The 12162-nt window shown below is 51.4% G+C and overlaps 1 protein-coding gene across 4 annotated transcripts in view; it reads right to left on the bottom strand.

The window, feature by feature from the left end:
• MSI1 (musashi RNA binding protein 1) overlaps nucleotides 1–9858 on the bottom strand; it is a 37889-nt gene extending 28031 nt beyond the window's left edge. For all 4 annotated transcript variants that reach the window (XM_042441610.1, XM_042441609.1, XM_042441607.1 and 1 more), the window contains exons 1-4: nucleotides 9656–9858; nucleotides 9329–9369; nucleotides 8692–8773; nucleotides 8484–8568 (exon numbers count right to left, since the gene is read on the bottom strand). In XM_042441610.1, coding sequence (XP_042297544.1) covers nucleotides 8484–8568; nucleotides 8692–8773; nucleotides 9329–9369; nucleotides 9656–9723 — 276 coding nt within the window. In that variant the 5' untranslated portion in view covers nucleotides 9724–9858. The remainder of the gene's footprint in view (nucleotides 1–8483; nucleotides 8569–8691; nucleotides 8774–9328; nucleotides 9370–9655) is intronic.
• Between the last annotated feature and the right edge of the window lie 2304 nt (nucleotides 9859–12162).

Consider the following 12162-nt stretch of genomic DNA (forward strand, 5'->3'; position numbering starts at 1 on the left):
AACATTGAGAAGGCAACACTTTGCCCACACTCACTCTCCAGCTTTTCCTCAGAAAGCAAAAAGTCCACTCACCAATTGTTCTTGGTTACCTGACTCTGGGCTTCCCAGAAGCAATCTCTGTCCTCCATCTCTTGGCGCTGTTCACACAGGCACACAATCCCCTTTGCATTGGGACAGAAAAACAGAAATCCACAGGGAGTTCTGCATCCTCGGGACAGCACGAGGGCCAATGGGAGATAACAAGTCTAAACAATCGTCCCCTGTCTTTTTCAGTTCTCAGGGAGCAACATTCAGCTCCTGCCAAGATGAGACTCCCATATTTCAGCCAAAGTTAACCCAGGCGTTCGTCTCCCGGCACAATTCATCGGGAAGGAACAGTCCATCTGCTGGGATTGCAATGGCTAAGCAGGCGGTCATTTCAAGAAAATTCTTTCACTGACTGAGCCGCTGTGGTAGAGCTTTCTGTACAGAATTTTAAATGTCCCTTCCTAAACTACAAACCCCAGGATTCCATAGGAAGTTGCCATGGCAGTTAAAGTGGAACCATAGTGCTATAAATGTGCAGTGTGAAATTGTCCTGAGGCAAAAGTGAGAGAGAATGTTCTGCGTGTGCTTGTTGGCTGAGCTAGGGATCACACTTACACCACCTCTGAGAAAGCACTACCATTTTCACAAAAATGTTAGAGCAGGGTGGGGAAAGTGTGGCCTATGCACCACATATGGTCCCCAAGTCCCGTTTTTGATGTTCCTTAAAGCCCTATGAAGAACCCTAAAACCTCCCAATTGTTTGGAATTTTCCGGGCTGATTTCCAGGTGACTTTATTTTTAGCCCAAGTCATCCCAAACATACCAAAACTACCTGGAAATGCCACAGTTTAAGTCACTCACCCCAAAACCTCCAACACACCAGAAAGTTGCTGGTCAGGAAAGACTTCGACACCAGAAAGTCTTCTAAAATGGCCAAAAATGGTAGCTGGAAGTGATGCCAAATCACTTCCAGTGCACCTTGGATACACAGGTACAGCCCGTGAAGAGGATCATGGGGGCAAAAATTGGCCCCATCCACCTCAATTCCCCCTCCCACCATAACATCCCAGCAGGATTCCAGACTATATCTTCCGGAAGTGCTATCATTCAAGTTAGTTGCCTACTGAATCTAAGTTGTTGTCCAACACATATGTAAAGTGCCAGCTTCAGGCAGAGCAGTGCACCTCTCTCCATGCTTCACACCTTTGCCTCCTGCCATCCCTTCCGCAACCATTTCCACAGGGCGAAAACAGAAAAACAACTGTCTGTTGGGGGTTCCCCCCTCCCATTTAATAACTACCCTCATCACTACCACTGCTAACATTTCTACCACAGCCCTCCGAGGCACTCAGGCCAAGATCCCACAACTCTGCTGGTGCACTTAAGTCAACAGTGGTGGCAATGGGAGGAGAAGGCTCCCAGCTCTGAGCAGCCTATTTCTTCAATGGTCAATTTCCAAAGGAGGCTCAGAGCCAACAGCCTTCCCCCCAACACAAACAGAGAGAAAACTAGTGTAAGGATTTCTACCCAAGAGGCACGCCACTACAGAACCCCAGCTTCACAGTCCTTCATACACCTTCTCTTAGTAAACCTAACAGCCACCCCATCAGCCTCATCTTACAGTACAGTTGGCAGGTTCATGGTTTTAGCCAGGAGTCAAAAGACGGCCTGGTATCCCACAACTCCTGCCCTGCCCAGAAGAGGAGACCCTGCAGAATGGGGGAACTTCCATCCCACAGTCTGCTGGAGCAACATGATCTTCCATTCCAGTTCTGCTCAACAAGAGAGGTGGGTACAATCCAAGGAGGCAAAGGAAAGTTTGCAGGGAAAGACTGTCAGACCCCTGAGACCACAGCCCTCCCTCCTTCCCTTCCAGCAGAAGAGGGGAATCTATGGGGAACCATCAGGGTACGTCCTCTCCCCACCAGCCAACCCACCCAGACAACTGTATTTCCTAAGGCAGCTTTCTACAACTGGACTACAACTCCCACCCGCATGGCCCTTGTCACACTGACTGGGGATGTTGGGGGTTGTGGTCCAAAACATTTAGAGGGTGTCACACTGGGGAAACTGTTATCAGGTCACATAGACAGCTGCCCTTTGGCAAGCTATGGTCCATTCTCCCCGCATGCCCCACCTGTCGGAAAGATGGATAGAGGTAATAAAACTCACCTACCGTACAAGGTTGAGTTCACACACCTGAAGTGCTGTCAACGCTCTTGAGTGCTATATAAATGCACGGGGGAGGAGTGTGCATGGGCCTTCAACTTGTCTGATAAATAATCATAAATACCCTCCTTTAAAAACCTCTTTGCTTTCATTTCCAATCATGAGGACTAGTGACCTTACAGCTAAAAAGCAAGGGCATCATCGGCTTCTTCACCAGCCTACTACCAACTCCAAGCACCATGTAATTACAATTAAAGCCCATGTAACCATGTTTCACTGGCTGGCATCATTATCTGTGAGATCTATTGCCAAATCAATGTCACAGCCGGACAGAGCCACAGAAGACACGTCGGCAGATCTCTGGTGCCAGTGTGCTAAATCCGAAATGGCCCCCCTTCTCCCTTCCTGCCTCAAGAGGAGAACAAAACCCTTCAGAATACTACTGTCACAATCGTCCAGTCAACCCACAGTAACTATTAAGCCTACAGACAAACCCCAGAGCACTCTGATCTCACTTACAAATGAACACCAGCCATGAAAAAGCACAGTAGTTCTCCTCCCACAACTGCCCCTAACTCACTCTGCACTCCCAGGGAGGTGGGGGATACCACTAAGACCAACAGCTTTCAGGGCTGGTTCACCCAGGCATTCTCATCATTTCATATCTACAACATTCATGACTTCAAGTGTGTAAATGAGCCACAAGAGATCTAATCTCACAGCAGAATGCTGGTGTGGTGGCTAGTGCTGGGCACAGGCTTGGGGAGATCCAGGCACAAGTCTCCTCTGAGCCATGGTTGGGCCAGTCACCCTCCCTCTCGGTCTGGCCTACCTCACAGGGTTGTTGTGAGGATAAAATGGGGAGGTGGAGAAAGAAGAGCAAGAGAACCAAATACGCTGCCTCAAACTCAATGGAACAACAAAGATTTTTTCTTCTTCCTTGAGAACACTGTTGTTCAAGAGAGTCAGTTCACACAGGCATCAGCTGCAGGGGTGGTACACATGCAAGTACAAACCAGTTCAGCTTCATCGGGAGACACATCCCGTTAACAGAAGTCTGGCCTGAGTGAGAAGCCCGTTTCAAAGGATTGGGCCCAGTTAAAAAGGCTGAAATGCTGCCAATTGGAGCAGGTACCACTGGGCTAAAAAGACCTGGGTCTGATTCAGCAGAAGGCAATGTGGCAACAAGGATTTAAATACAGTACCAGGAAAGGAGATAAAGAGTTTTGTGGCAGAACTCTAGTCCTCACAAAGTGCCGCAAAAGCAAATAGTTTATAAAGGACAGGAGGGGAAGACAGAACATTAAGATTTACAATCCAGAGCAATACATAAATAACAGTCGAAGGCTATCCACGGGAGGGCAAAAGGCTGAACTCCTTCCCCTACTTTCTCGGAGACTCTCCCAAGTCCCAGCTTGTGAGCAATTTTAAATACTCCTGAAAAGCTGCTGCCATTTGAACGTACCCATGAGCTTTGCATTCAGCCAGCAGGGGAACTTGCCCAAGCAAAAACACGTGCAAGCTAGAACTGCTACTGAGCCCAAGCGAGCTTTCATAGGGACTGCACAAAGCTTGGAAAAGTAAGTTTTGTGAACTACAGCTCCCACAGTTCTGCAACTAACCTGATTACTAACCATGTTGCTTGAGGGATTCTGGGCATTCTAGTCCCCAGCAAGCCATTGTGGTGTAGCGGTTTGAGCCTTGGATGAGGACTCTGGAGACCAGGGTTTGAATGTCTCTCAGTTCAGTCGTGGAAACCCAGTGGGCAACCTTGGGCAAGTCACTGGCTCTCAGCCTCAGAAGAAGGCAAAAGCAAACCCCCTCTGAACAAAACGATAAGGTCGTTGGAGTAAGTCAGAAATGACTCAAAGACACACAACAAAAACAAAGTCCCCACCAGTTCATGGGTATGCATCATTCCCCATCACAGGCAAAAGGGACTTTCTTGGAGCCCTACAACTCTTCTCAAGGAAGGTCATTAACTTGTCTCTGGAAGGCAGTTCTAATCCATTTTCTGGTGACTTGTTTAATATATAATGGGCAGTTTATTCTATTGGCTTTGCAAGGCTGTTGGCTGGTCCATGCTGCCAAGCAAATAATTTAAAAATGAAGCAGCAAGGCAAAGTCTATCAAAAGACAAGACAAGGTGGCAGATTTCATAGTATTACTGAAATGAGATCTTTTACACTGTGGCTCACAGAACGCCTGGGGGGACAGTGGATGTGCTTGGGAGGGGGGGTCTGTCAACTGGAAGCCAAAAAGAATTACTATTTCCCTTCAGTTTCCTTCCTGTTACTTTGAAAATGGTGTGGGAGTCCTTTAGCTTTTATCAGACTCTCATAGGGCTCTGTGACTCCAAAAAGGATGAAAACCACTATAGAACCAAGTTCTTCCGCAAAGTTGTGGTTTGCCACAACTCCTGGGAGAATGACCCTGTAGAATCATCTCCTGAGCAGGGACCCTTGAACTGTTTTAATGGTGGAGGAACCCGTTGTTACTTGTTTTGTCTCCTTGCAGGTACTTGCAAGGCAAAAGCAAATTACTTTCCCCATTCATTACCACTGAAACTTCTTTAAACAGGAGCTTCTTCCAAGCACAATGTGGACGCAGCACCCTCCATGTGTTCCATGTAACTTATTCCTGAGGAAGCGTGCACAGGATAGGCTGCAGGCAACCTAATTTTTTAGTCCTAGGAGGGCTCAATAACCATCTCTATTTTACTATTCTCTAGTGATTGATAACGCCTGAGGAGGCTCTATTACATAGAGGAGTCCTGATGGTCCAACTTGGCCAGAACATTTGGGAAATGGGAGCACTCAGCCACCCGCAACCTAGTTTAAGGGGGCTCAAGCCATGCCCTTCTCAGTTCCTGAGCCTATGGCTCCGGGCAAAGGAAATGTGAAATGTGGATGAGGTGTGAATGCCAGGGTACCATTTAGATTCACCGTATTGGGCTACATCTCAAGCTGGTCCAGGACTTGTGGGGATGCAACGGGGGGGGGGGGGGGGGGAGCCAAGATGATAGAACATTTAAAGCTCCAAACAAAGAAAAAAGAAGACCGGCAAAGTTACCTCCCACATACACACACACTTTCTGCTTCTTCCCCTCCATCCATGCATCCAGCCGCATCAGGGAATTTCAATAGCCAGGCCAACCCCCATCATGTTCTCCATAGCCTGAGACCCTGTCTGTTCTCCCTCGGTTCACTTCAGTCCTCCCCGCACCCTGTGCCACCACACTCACAGAGGCCCAGCAACCCTACTTTTCAAAGCCAAGAGAGAAAGAGTGTGCCAGGTGAGGAAAAGAACCAGGTCAGCAACCACAACTTGTAACTCAGTGGTGTCTCCCCAGAGATACTCACGGATTCAGGCAAGCCAATATGCCCATCGCTTGCTCCTTTAAGCGTAGGAGGGAAGAAGCTCTTCCCACAGAGATCCTTGACAGGTTTAATGGAGCAAAGTTTGGAGAAGGTGGAATTGCCCTCCGTAAAACCCCTCTTCCCTGCTACAGCCAAATGCTAAACAAGTATCTCAAAACTTACTCACTATAGTGGGACTCCTAAGTAACTTACAGCTACTCCTGTAGCAAAAAAAATCCCCAGTCTTTAAAAGACCAACATCTTTCTCACAGCAACATCCTTCACAGCCCTGAGCGCCTACATCAGGTGCCCAAAGTCGACCTCAAAATATCAGGGGTCTTCAAAACTAAGGTGGGAACAAGATGATGTTTTTATTTTCCTCACTTCCAAAGAACCTCAGAGCATCTGCCCTGAGCAAGGCTGGCATAAGTTGAAGGGGAACTTTCTCATAGGCACTCAGGTGGAATGCACATCAAAAGGAAGGCTTCTGTGGAGCTAAAACCATTTTCACAGTAAATCATCCAGGCAGAGACAAGGAAAGATGTTTTCTTTTGTTTGCCTCAGACAGTGCACCTTATCAAAACTCTACTTCAGTTCCACACAGCGAGGGCAGAAGCCTCTGCAAAGTTCTCTTCCACAAGCCCCTGAAAATAAAGGACAGCAATACATTGCTTCCCTTCTTTTTCTGGAGGCTTGTGCAGAAAAACTTTTTTGGCAGGCTGGTCCTTCTACTGAACTTTTAATTCAGTTTCAAAAAACAAAACCAAACACAAGAATGTTTTGTTTGGTTTTTTCTTTAGTTTTTGTTTGGTTTTGCTCCACACAATCCTAACCTTGAGCTCCCTTATCTCAAGTCCAAGACTCCAACCATAGGGAAAAACTGGATAAAAAGTATCCACAAGAGATACTTTGTGGTCCAACAACAATCCCATGTAATAGTCCACATACTTTTCTCTTCTGCAGAAGCAAGCATCTGAGGACAAAGCGAAGTAAAATAGAAGACAAACTGCCATATTAACTATGGACCACATTAACAAAGTCTTGAAAGATAAGGGTTCCAGTCTGCCGTCAAACACAGTTCCTTAGTTTCACTTAGCAATGGGTCAAGAGTGCCCTTGCTCAGGACACCTGTTTAGCCCCCAGATGATAGAAAGCAATCCAATGACTGGGAGCCAGCCCAAATCATTTTAGCATCACAGAAAACCCAAACAAGCCTTGGAAACAACTTGTAAGGCACACAACGACGACAAGGTACCTTCAAGTTGCCCGTTGACTTATGGCAACCCCATGAATTTCAGAGGGCTTTCTAAGGCAAGGAATACTCTAAGGGGTTTTTGCCCGTTCCTTCCTCTGAATATAACTTTGGGCTGTTTATTAAGCCAAAACAACCATTAGTACCACTATTAAAAGTCTTTTTTAAAAATTGCTTTTCATCTCACCAGCATCCCCAACGTAAAATAAAGGACGGAAAACATTCTTTTCAAGACTCTCCCACATAAAGATTCCCATCACAGGCTCTAAAACAACCTGGGCAGGCCACCAGTTGGAACAGCCTCAGTCGCCCATTATTAGCCAACCAAATACCCACCATATGGTGGGAATGGGAAGGGAACAGCTGTACTGGTTGTTGATCACTTCAGCATGCCCCCTCCCCAATTCATTCCGGCTCCTTCCCTTCCAGACGTTTCGGCCCTAGCAGCCTTGGCCCCTTTCCCTGAGCACAAGGCGTGTTGCTTCCTAAACATGCAAACAGCCCTGAGGTGAGGGTGGAGGTGCTACAATTGCGCCTGATGTCAGGAAAAGTCTCCTCGGCAGGTCTTCAGAAGCCGTCAAGGTGGCAGATTTACAAGACCCACGCTTCCTCTGCTTTCTTCAGCTTCTCTTTCCCAGCCATGCTGACAGAGATGAAGGAGAAAGCACTGAGAGACCAAGGAGGACTACGGAGATAGGGATATACCTAGGACCACCAGATTGCCAGTCTCACAGGTGCGCTGTGGAACTGAATGAAAGCATCAGGAGACAATTACAGGCCTTTGAGACAGAGAGGCAAACACCACCAAACATCTCTCAGTTCTTCCAAAGCTCCCTGACTAAAAACAAGCTCAGAACTTTATTGCCTGTGAAATCATTCTGCTTGGAAATGGGCTGGAGTGCCCCAGAGCTCATTCCTGATGCCTAAGGAACAGCTCCGCAACCTGAAAAGCGTGCATCTCTAAGCATGTGCCAAATGGATTTCCCCTTTCTGGTGAACTCCTGTAGATGTCCTTCTCATTGGGCTTGGCTTCCCCAGGAGAGGGCTTCAAGACATCTCAGAGCAAAGACACACCGCTGTTTGACTCCCCAAGGGATGCCTTGTAAGGAGTCTAAAAGGGAAGGCCCTCTGGGCCACCATTAAGGCTCCCAAGATTGGGACATCCGGGGGGGGGGGGAACCCCGATCAAATCCTGTCCCTCTCCCTTCCAGCCCAAAGGAGACACTCACTAAGGAACTAGACAAGGTTGACAGAGATGGGAGAGAACAGAGCAAACCCTTGAAGCCTCAAGTCTCCTTCAATACGGTTAGCATCCGGTCCAAGCGACAAGGTCAGCAGCCAAGTGGGAGAAGAGCCCCTTGGTCTCCTTTAACCGCCATGTGTGTCCTATCAACTGATTCACCAGCATGGCCCACACATGCGCATTCTTCTGTGCCATCCAGCCAACCTCCTTGTTCTAACACCTCTCCTACCTACTTTTCACAAGGCTGAAAGTTGGGCAAACCCCAAAGCCTCCACCAAGAAACCCAGCGGCCTTTCATTCACCCGGCGCCGGCCTAATGGCAACTGATGGCAGCCAGAGCCTGGATCAATACTTCCGCCAATAGCTCAGGCTCTCTTGTTGCCAATGAATCCCAGAGCCCTGTGGACTGTGGAGGAGAGGGAGGCCAACTCACCGTCTTGGAGTCCAGCTCGTGCCTGGACTGGGCCAGCACCTTGTCCACGCCGGCTTGGTCCATGAAGGTGACGAAGCCGAATCCCCTGCGTTGGCGGCAGGAAGCAAAAGAGGACAAGTTGGTCAGCCGAGCGAGCGAGGGAGGCTTGGAGGGATGGATGGCGAGGAAGAGGAGGTGCCAAGGGCAGGGCAAACGGGGGCCAACTCACCTGGAGCGCTTTGTCAGCGGGTCCCTCATGACCAGGCACTCCTTGACTTCCCCGAATTGGCTGAAGTACTCCCGCAAGCCTTCTGCAAAGGACAACAAAAGGAGACCCATGGGCCCCTCAACCCACCCAGGCCCAGAGGCTGCTGGGAACGGGAGCAAGGCTGCATCCACACTGGGGAAATAACCCACTTTCGCTCTTGCTGTCTTTCTGGGAGTTGGAGTTTGTTGTGGGGTCCCCGGCGGGAGCTCTGCCGCTGGGGACCCCACAACAAACTCCAACTCCCAGAATGCCATCGCCTTGAGACAGATAGCGGTGCCAAACCGGGTTCTTTCCCTGGTGTGGATGCAGCCAAAGAAAGCGCCTCCTTCCCCATCACCAGCGAGGCCCAGGATCCCAAGCCTCCTCTCTCTCTGCCTCCAGCCACCACAATGGCCCTGCCTCCTGCCTCCTTCCTCGTCCCTTGTTCCAGGGCCCTCTGGAAGCGCCAGCCATGGCGGGAAGAGGAAGAGGAGGAGTTGGGAAAGTTTGGGCCGCAGGTGCCCAGCAAAGAAAGAAAGGGCTGCTGGGCCCGGCTCCCCGAGAGGCCCCCGGGGCCGCCTCCCTCCCTCTCTGCCTGGCTTGGCTGCGGCGGACTCACCTTGCGTCGTCTGCCAGCTCAGTCCTCCGATGAACATTTTGCTGCGGAGGGAGAGAAGGGGAAAGAAGAAGAAGAGGCGCCTTTAGCCAGGCCGGGGAAGGCGAAGGCGAGGGAGCCCCGGAACCACCTCCTCCTCCGACGCGAAGGAGGAGGAGGAGGAGGCCTGGAGGAGGAGGAGGAGGAGGAGGAGAGGGCGGCGGGAGCATCGGCCATGTTGGCCCCTCGCCGCCGCCGCCGCCGCCGCCGCCGCCTCCTGGCTGCCGGTTCGCGGGTGCAGGCCCCGGAGGCGGGGAAGGCGGGGGCCGGGGCCGGGCCCAGCCTACCTACCAAGGGTCGTGCGGGGAGTCCGGCGAGGAGGAGGCGAGGCCCGGGGGCTGGGGGGCTTCGGGCTCCATTCGGAGCTGGGGAGGGCCGCGCGAGGAAGAGCGCCGCCGCCGCCGCCGCCGCCAGACTCCCGGAGCAGCTGAGCCGCGGCGGTGGAAAAGGGGCCGGACGGCCAGGCCATGCTGCCCCCTCCCCCGACCCCGCGCAGCCCGAAGGAGGAGGAGGCGGAGGCGGAGGAGGGCGGGCCGGGCCCAGCGGCTGGGAGCAACCTGCCCGGCTCCTCCCCCCTCCTCCCCTCCAAAGCGGCGGCAGAAGAAGAAGAAGAAGAAGCAGCAGCCCAAAGGGGCCCCGAGAAAGAGAGCGGGGATGGGGGCTCCTGCCTTTGCCCTTCTCCCTCCGCGGCTCTGTTTGGGGCGAACAAAAGCCGCAGGCCTCAGGGAGGCCAGGGCCCCGCTTTGTTCTCCACCTGAGGAAAGGAGACCCGGTCAAGGGGAGCCCCTTCTTCCCCTCCTGCTGCTGCTGCTGCTGCTGCTGCTGCTGGGGCCTTTCCGGAGTCAGGGAGCAGGCCTTGGCGGGAAGGGCTCCCGGGCCCTCCTCAGCTGAGGGAAACTTGGCGCCCCTGAGGAAAAGGCCAAGGGACAGGGATGCTCCTTCTGGCCAAAACAGAGAGAAAGAACCATGTCAGTTCCCCTTGGAGACCACAAAAGCCAGGCTCCGAACCAGAAGGGCCCTTCTGGCCCTGGCTCCATGCTGGCGGGGAAAAGCCAGGAGACGGGGCCTGGCAAAAAAGGAAGGCCGCCCCACTCCGGGCAATTCAAAGCCCCAGCCCTGTCAGTCTGGGAAACCCATTCGCAAAAGCATCCGCACTGCAGAAACAATCCGGGTTGACACCATTCTGGCGGCCCTGGCTCTGTGCTGTGGCATTCTGGGAACCGTTCTTTGTCGAGGTACCACGAGACAGAAGGCCCAGGGTCTCGCAAGCACAACAGTGCCCAGGAATCAAAGATGTTGAGCCATGACAGTGAATAGTGGTGCCAACCTGGATTACGACTGCAGTGCGGAGGCAGCCTATGGCACCCTCGCTGAAAGAACGCAAAGACCTCACCATGCTAGTTTGGGAAAGGAGCCTGCCAGGGGATCTTGGCGTCTTGTTTGAGGCTCACCAAACAAGAGAAGTGGGCAGCAGGAGCTTTCCAAGACTTCACTTCCTCAGATGCGTGACTGACAACAGCAACATCTGGGCAAAACGCAGCCTAGTGACCGACATCGTCATGTTTTGTTTTTCTTTTCTCCTCTAGTCTTTTTAACAAGAAGCCAGTGGAGCTTCAAAAGTGTATTTGGTGCATGTTGGTTGACCAATAAAGGTATCGCTGTTCGGTGGACCTGGGATGTTATTGTCCTTTGCTACATAACCAACACAGCTACCCCTGGATAGTCTTTCTTTCAGTAACTCTCAAAGGCGCAACAAGATCCCTTTGCATACTGAATGAAAGAAGTTGGTTGCACAAGACTTGAGCCTACTTCCTCGGATGCCTGGGGACAGAGTCTTTCATGGGTTGCCTGGAATATTTCCAGTCCCTGGAATAGCCTAACTGCATATAACTCAGCAGGTGAGGGGCAGCGTGGATGCCACAAGGCTATAGCATGTTGGACCTTCCTGACACTAGCCACCCTCTGCCACCAAGCTTTGTCGTCGTCTTCTGTGAATTATAGCTTGGCACTTGCCCCTGGCTACTTTCCATGGGGTTCAGAACCGGGTAAGCACACTTCCTTTAAGGTCAGCCCAGGCTGCATCCCTACCGAGGGAGCAAGCTTTGTTCACAACCAGGTGCCAGTGTTACAAGTGGCACCGTTGCATCGCCTCAGGTGCCCCAAAAGAGCCCCAAGGAATGGCTCCCATCTTCTGAAGTTCACAGTCTCAATAAGTGTGAAATATAAAATCACTTGGCATCGCTCTCCAATGTGTCCGATTTGTTGCCCAGACATGAAATGAACGGAAAAGGCCTCAGTCCTTGTTGGCAAAGCTAAGGTGGAACTCAGTCTTGGGAGGTAGCAATTTTGTACTTCCTTAACAAGTGAAGGGCCTTATCTCCCAATCGGAGCCCACCTGTGCTTTGAGATCTGCTGGGGAGGAGGCCCTTCTTTCTGTCCCTCACGAGGAGATCTGGCGGCAATGTGGGCGACAAAGCCTTCTCAGTGGCTGCTCCCAAGCTCTGGGACTCCCTTCCCAGAGAGAGCCATGGGTGAGGAATGCTGGGCATTGCAGTCTAACAACTTGGGCCACACAATTCTTGCCCCTGTGTGCCTGGCTGCAGTAATTTTTAGAGCCGTACTCCAGGTCTTGCCAATCTGGAGGGTGACACTGAGGAATATGGGCTTCTCCGCAACCACAGAGTTCATATCTGAGATAAGACTTGAATGGAGAACTTCCCAGTTTCCACCTTGAGCCAGCTGGTTCTTTGTGGATGTTCAAAAAAGTAAAAAGAAATGGGGCCAGCCCAGCAGGGTGG

The sequence above is a fragment of the Sceloporus undulatus genome, chromosome 10 (assembly GCF_019175285.1).
Source record: "Sceloporus undulatus isolate JIND9_A2432 ecotype Alabama chromosome 10, SceUnd_v1.1, whole genome shotgun sequence".
Classification (NCBI taxonomy): Eukaryota; Metazoa; Chordata; class Lepidosauria; order Squamata; family Phrynosomatidae; genus Sceloporus; species Sceloporus undulatus.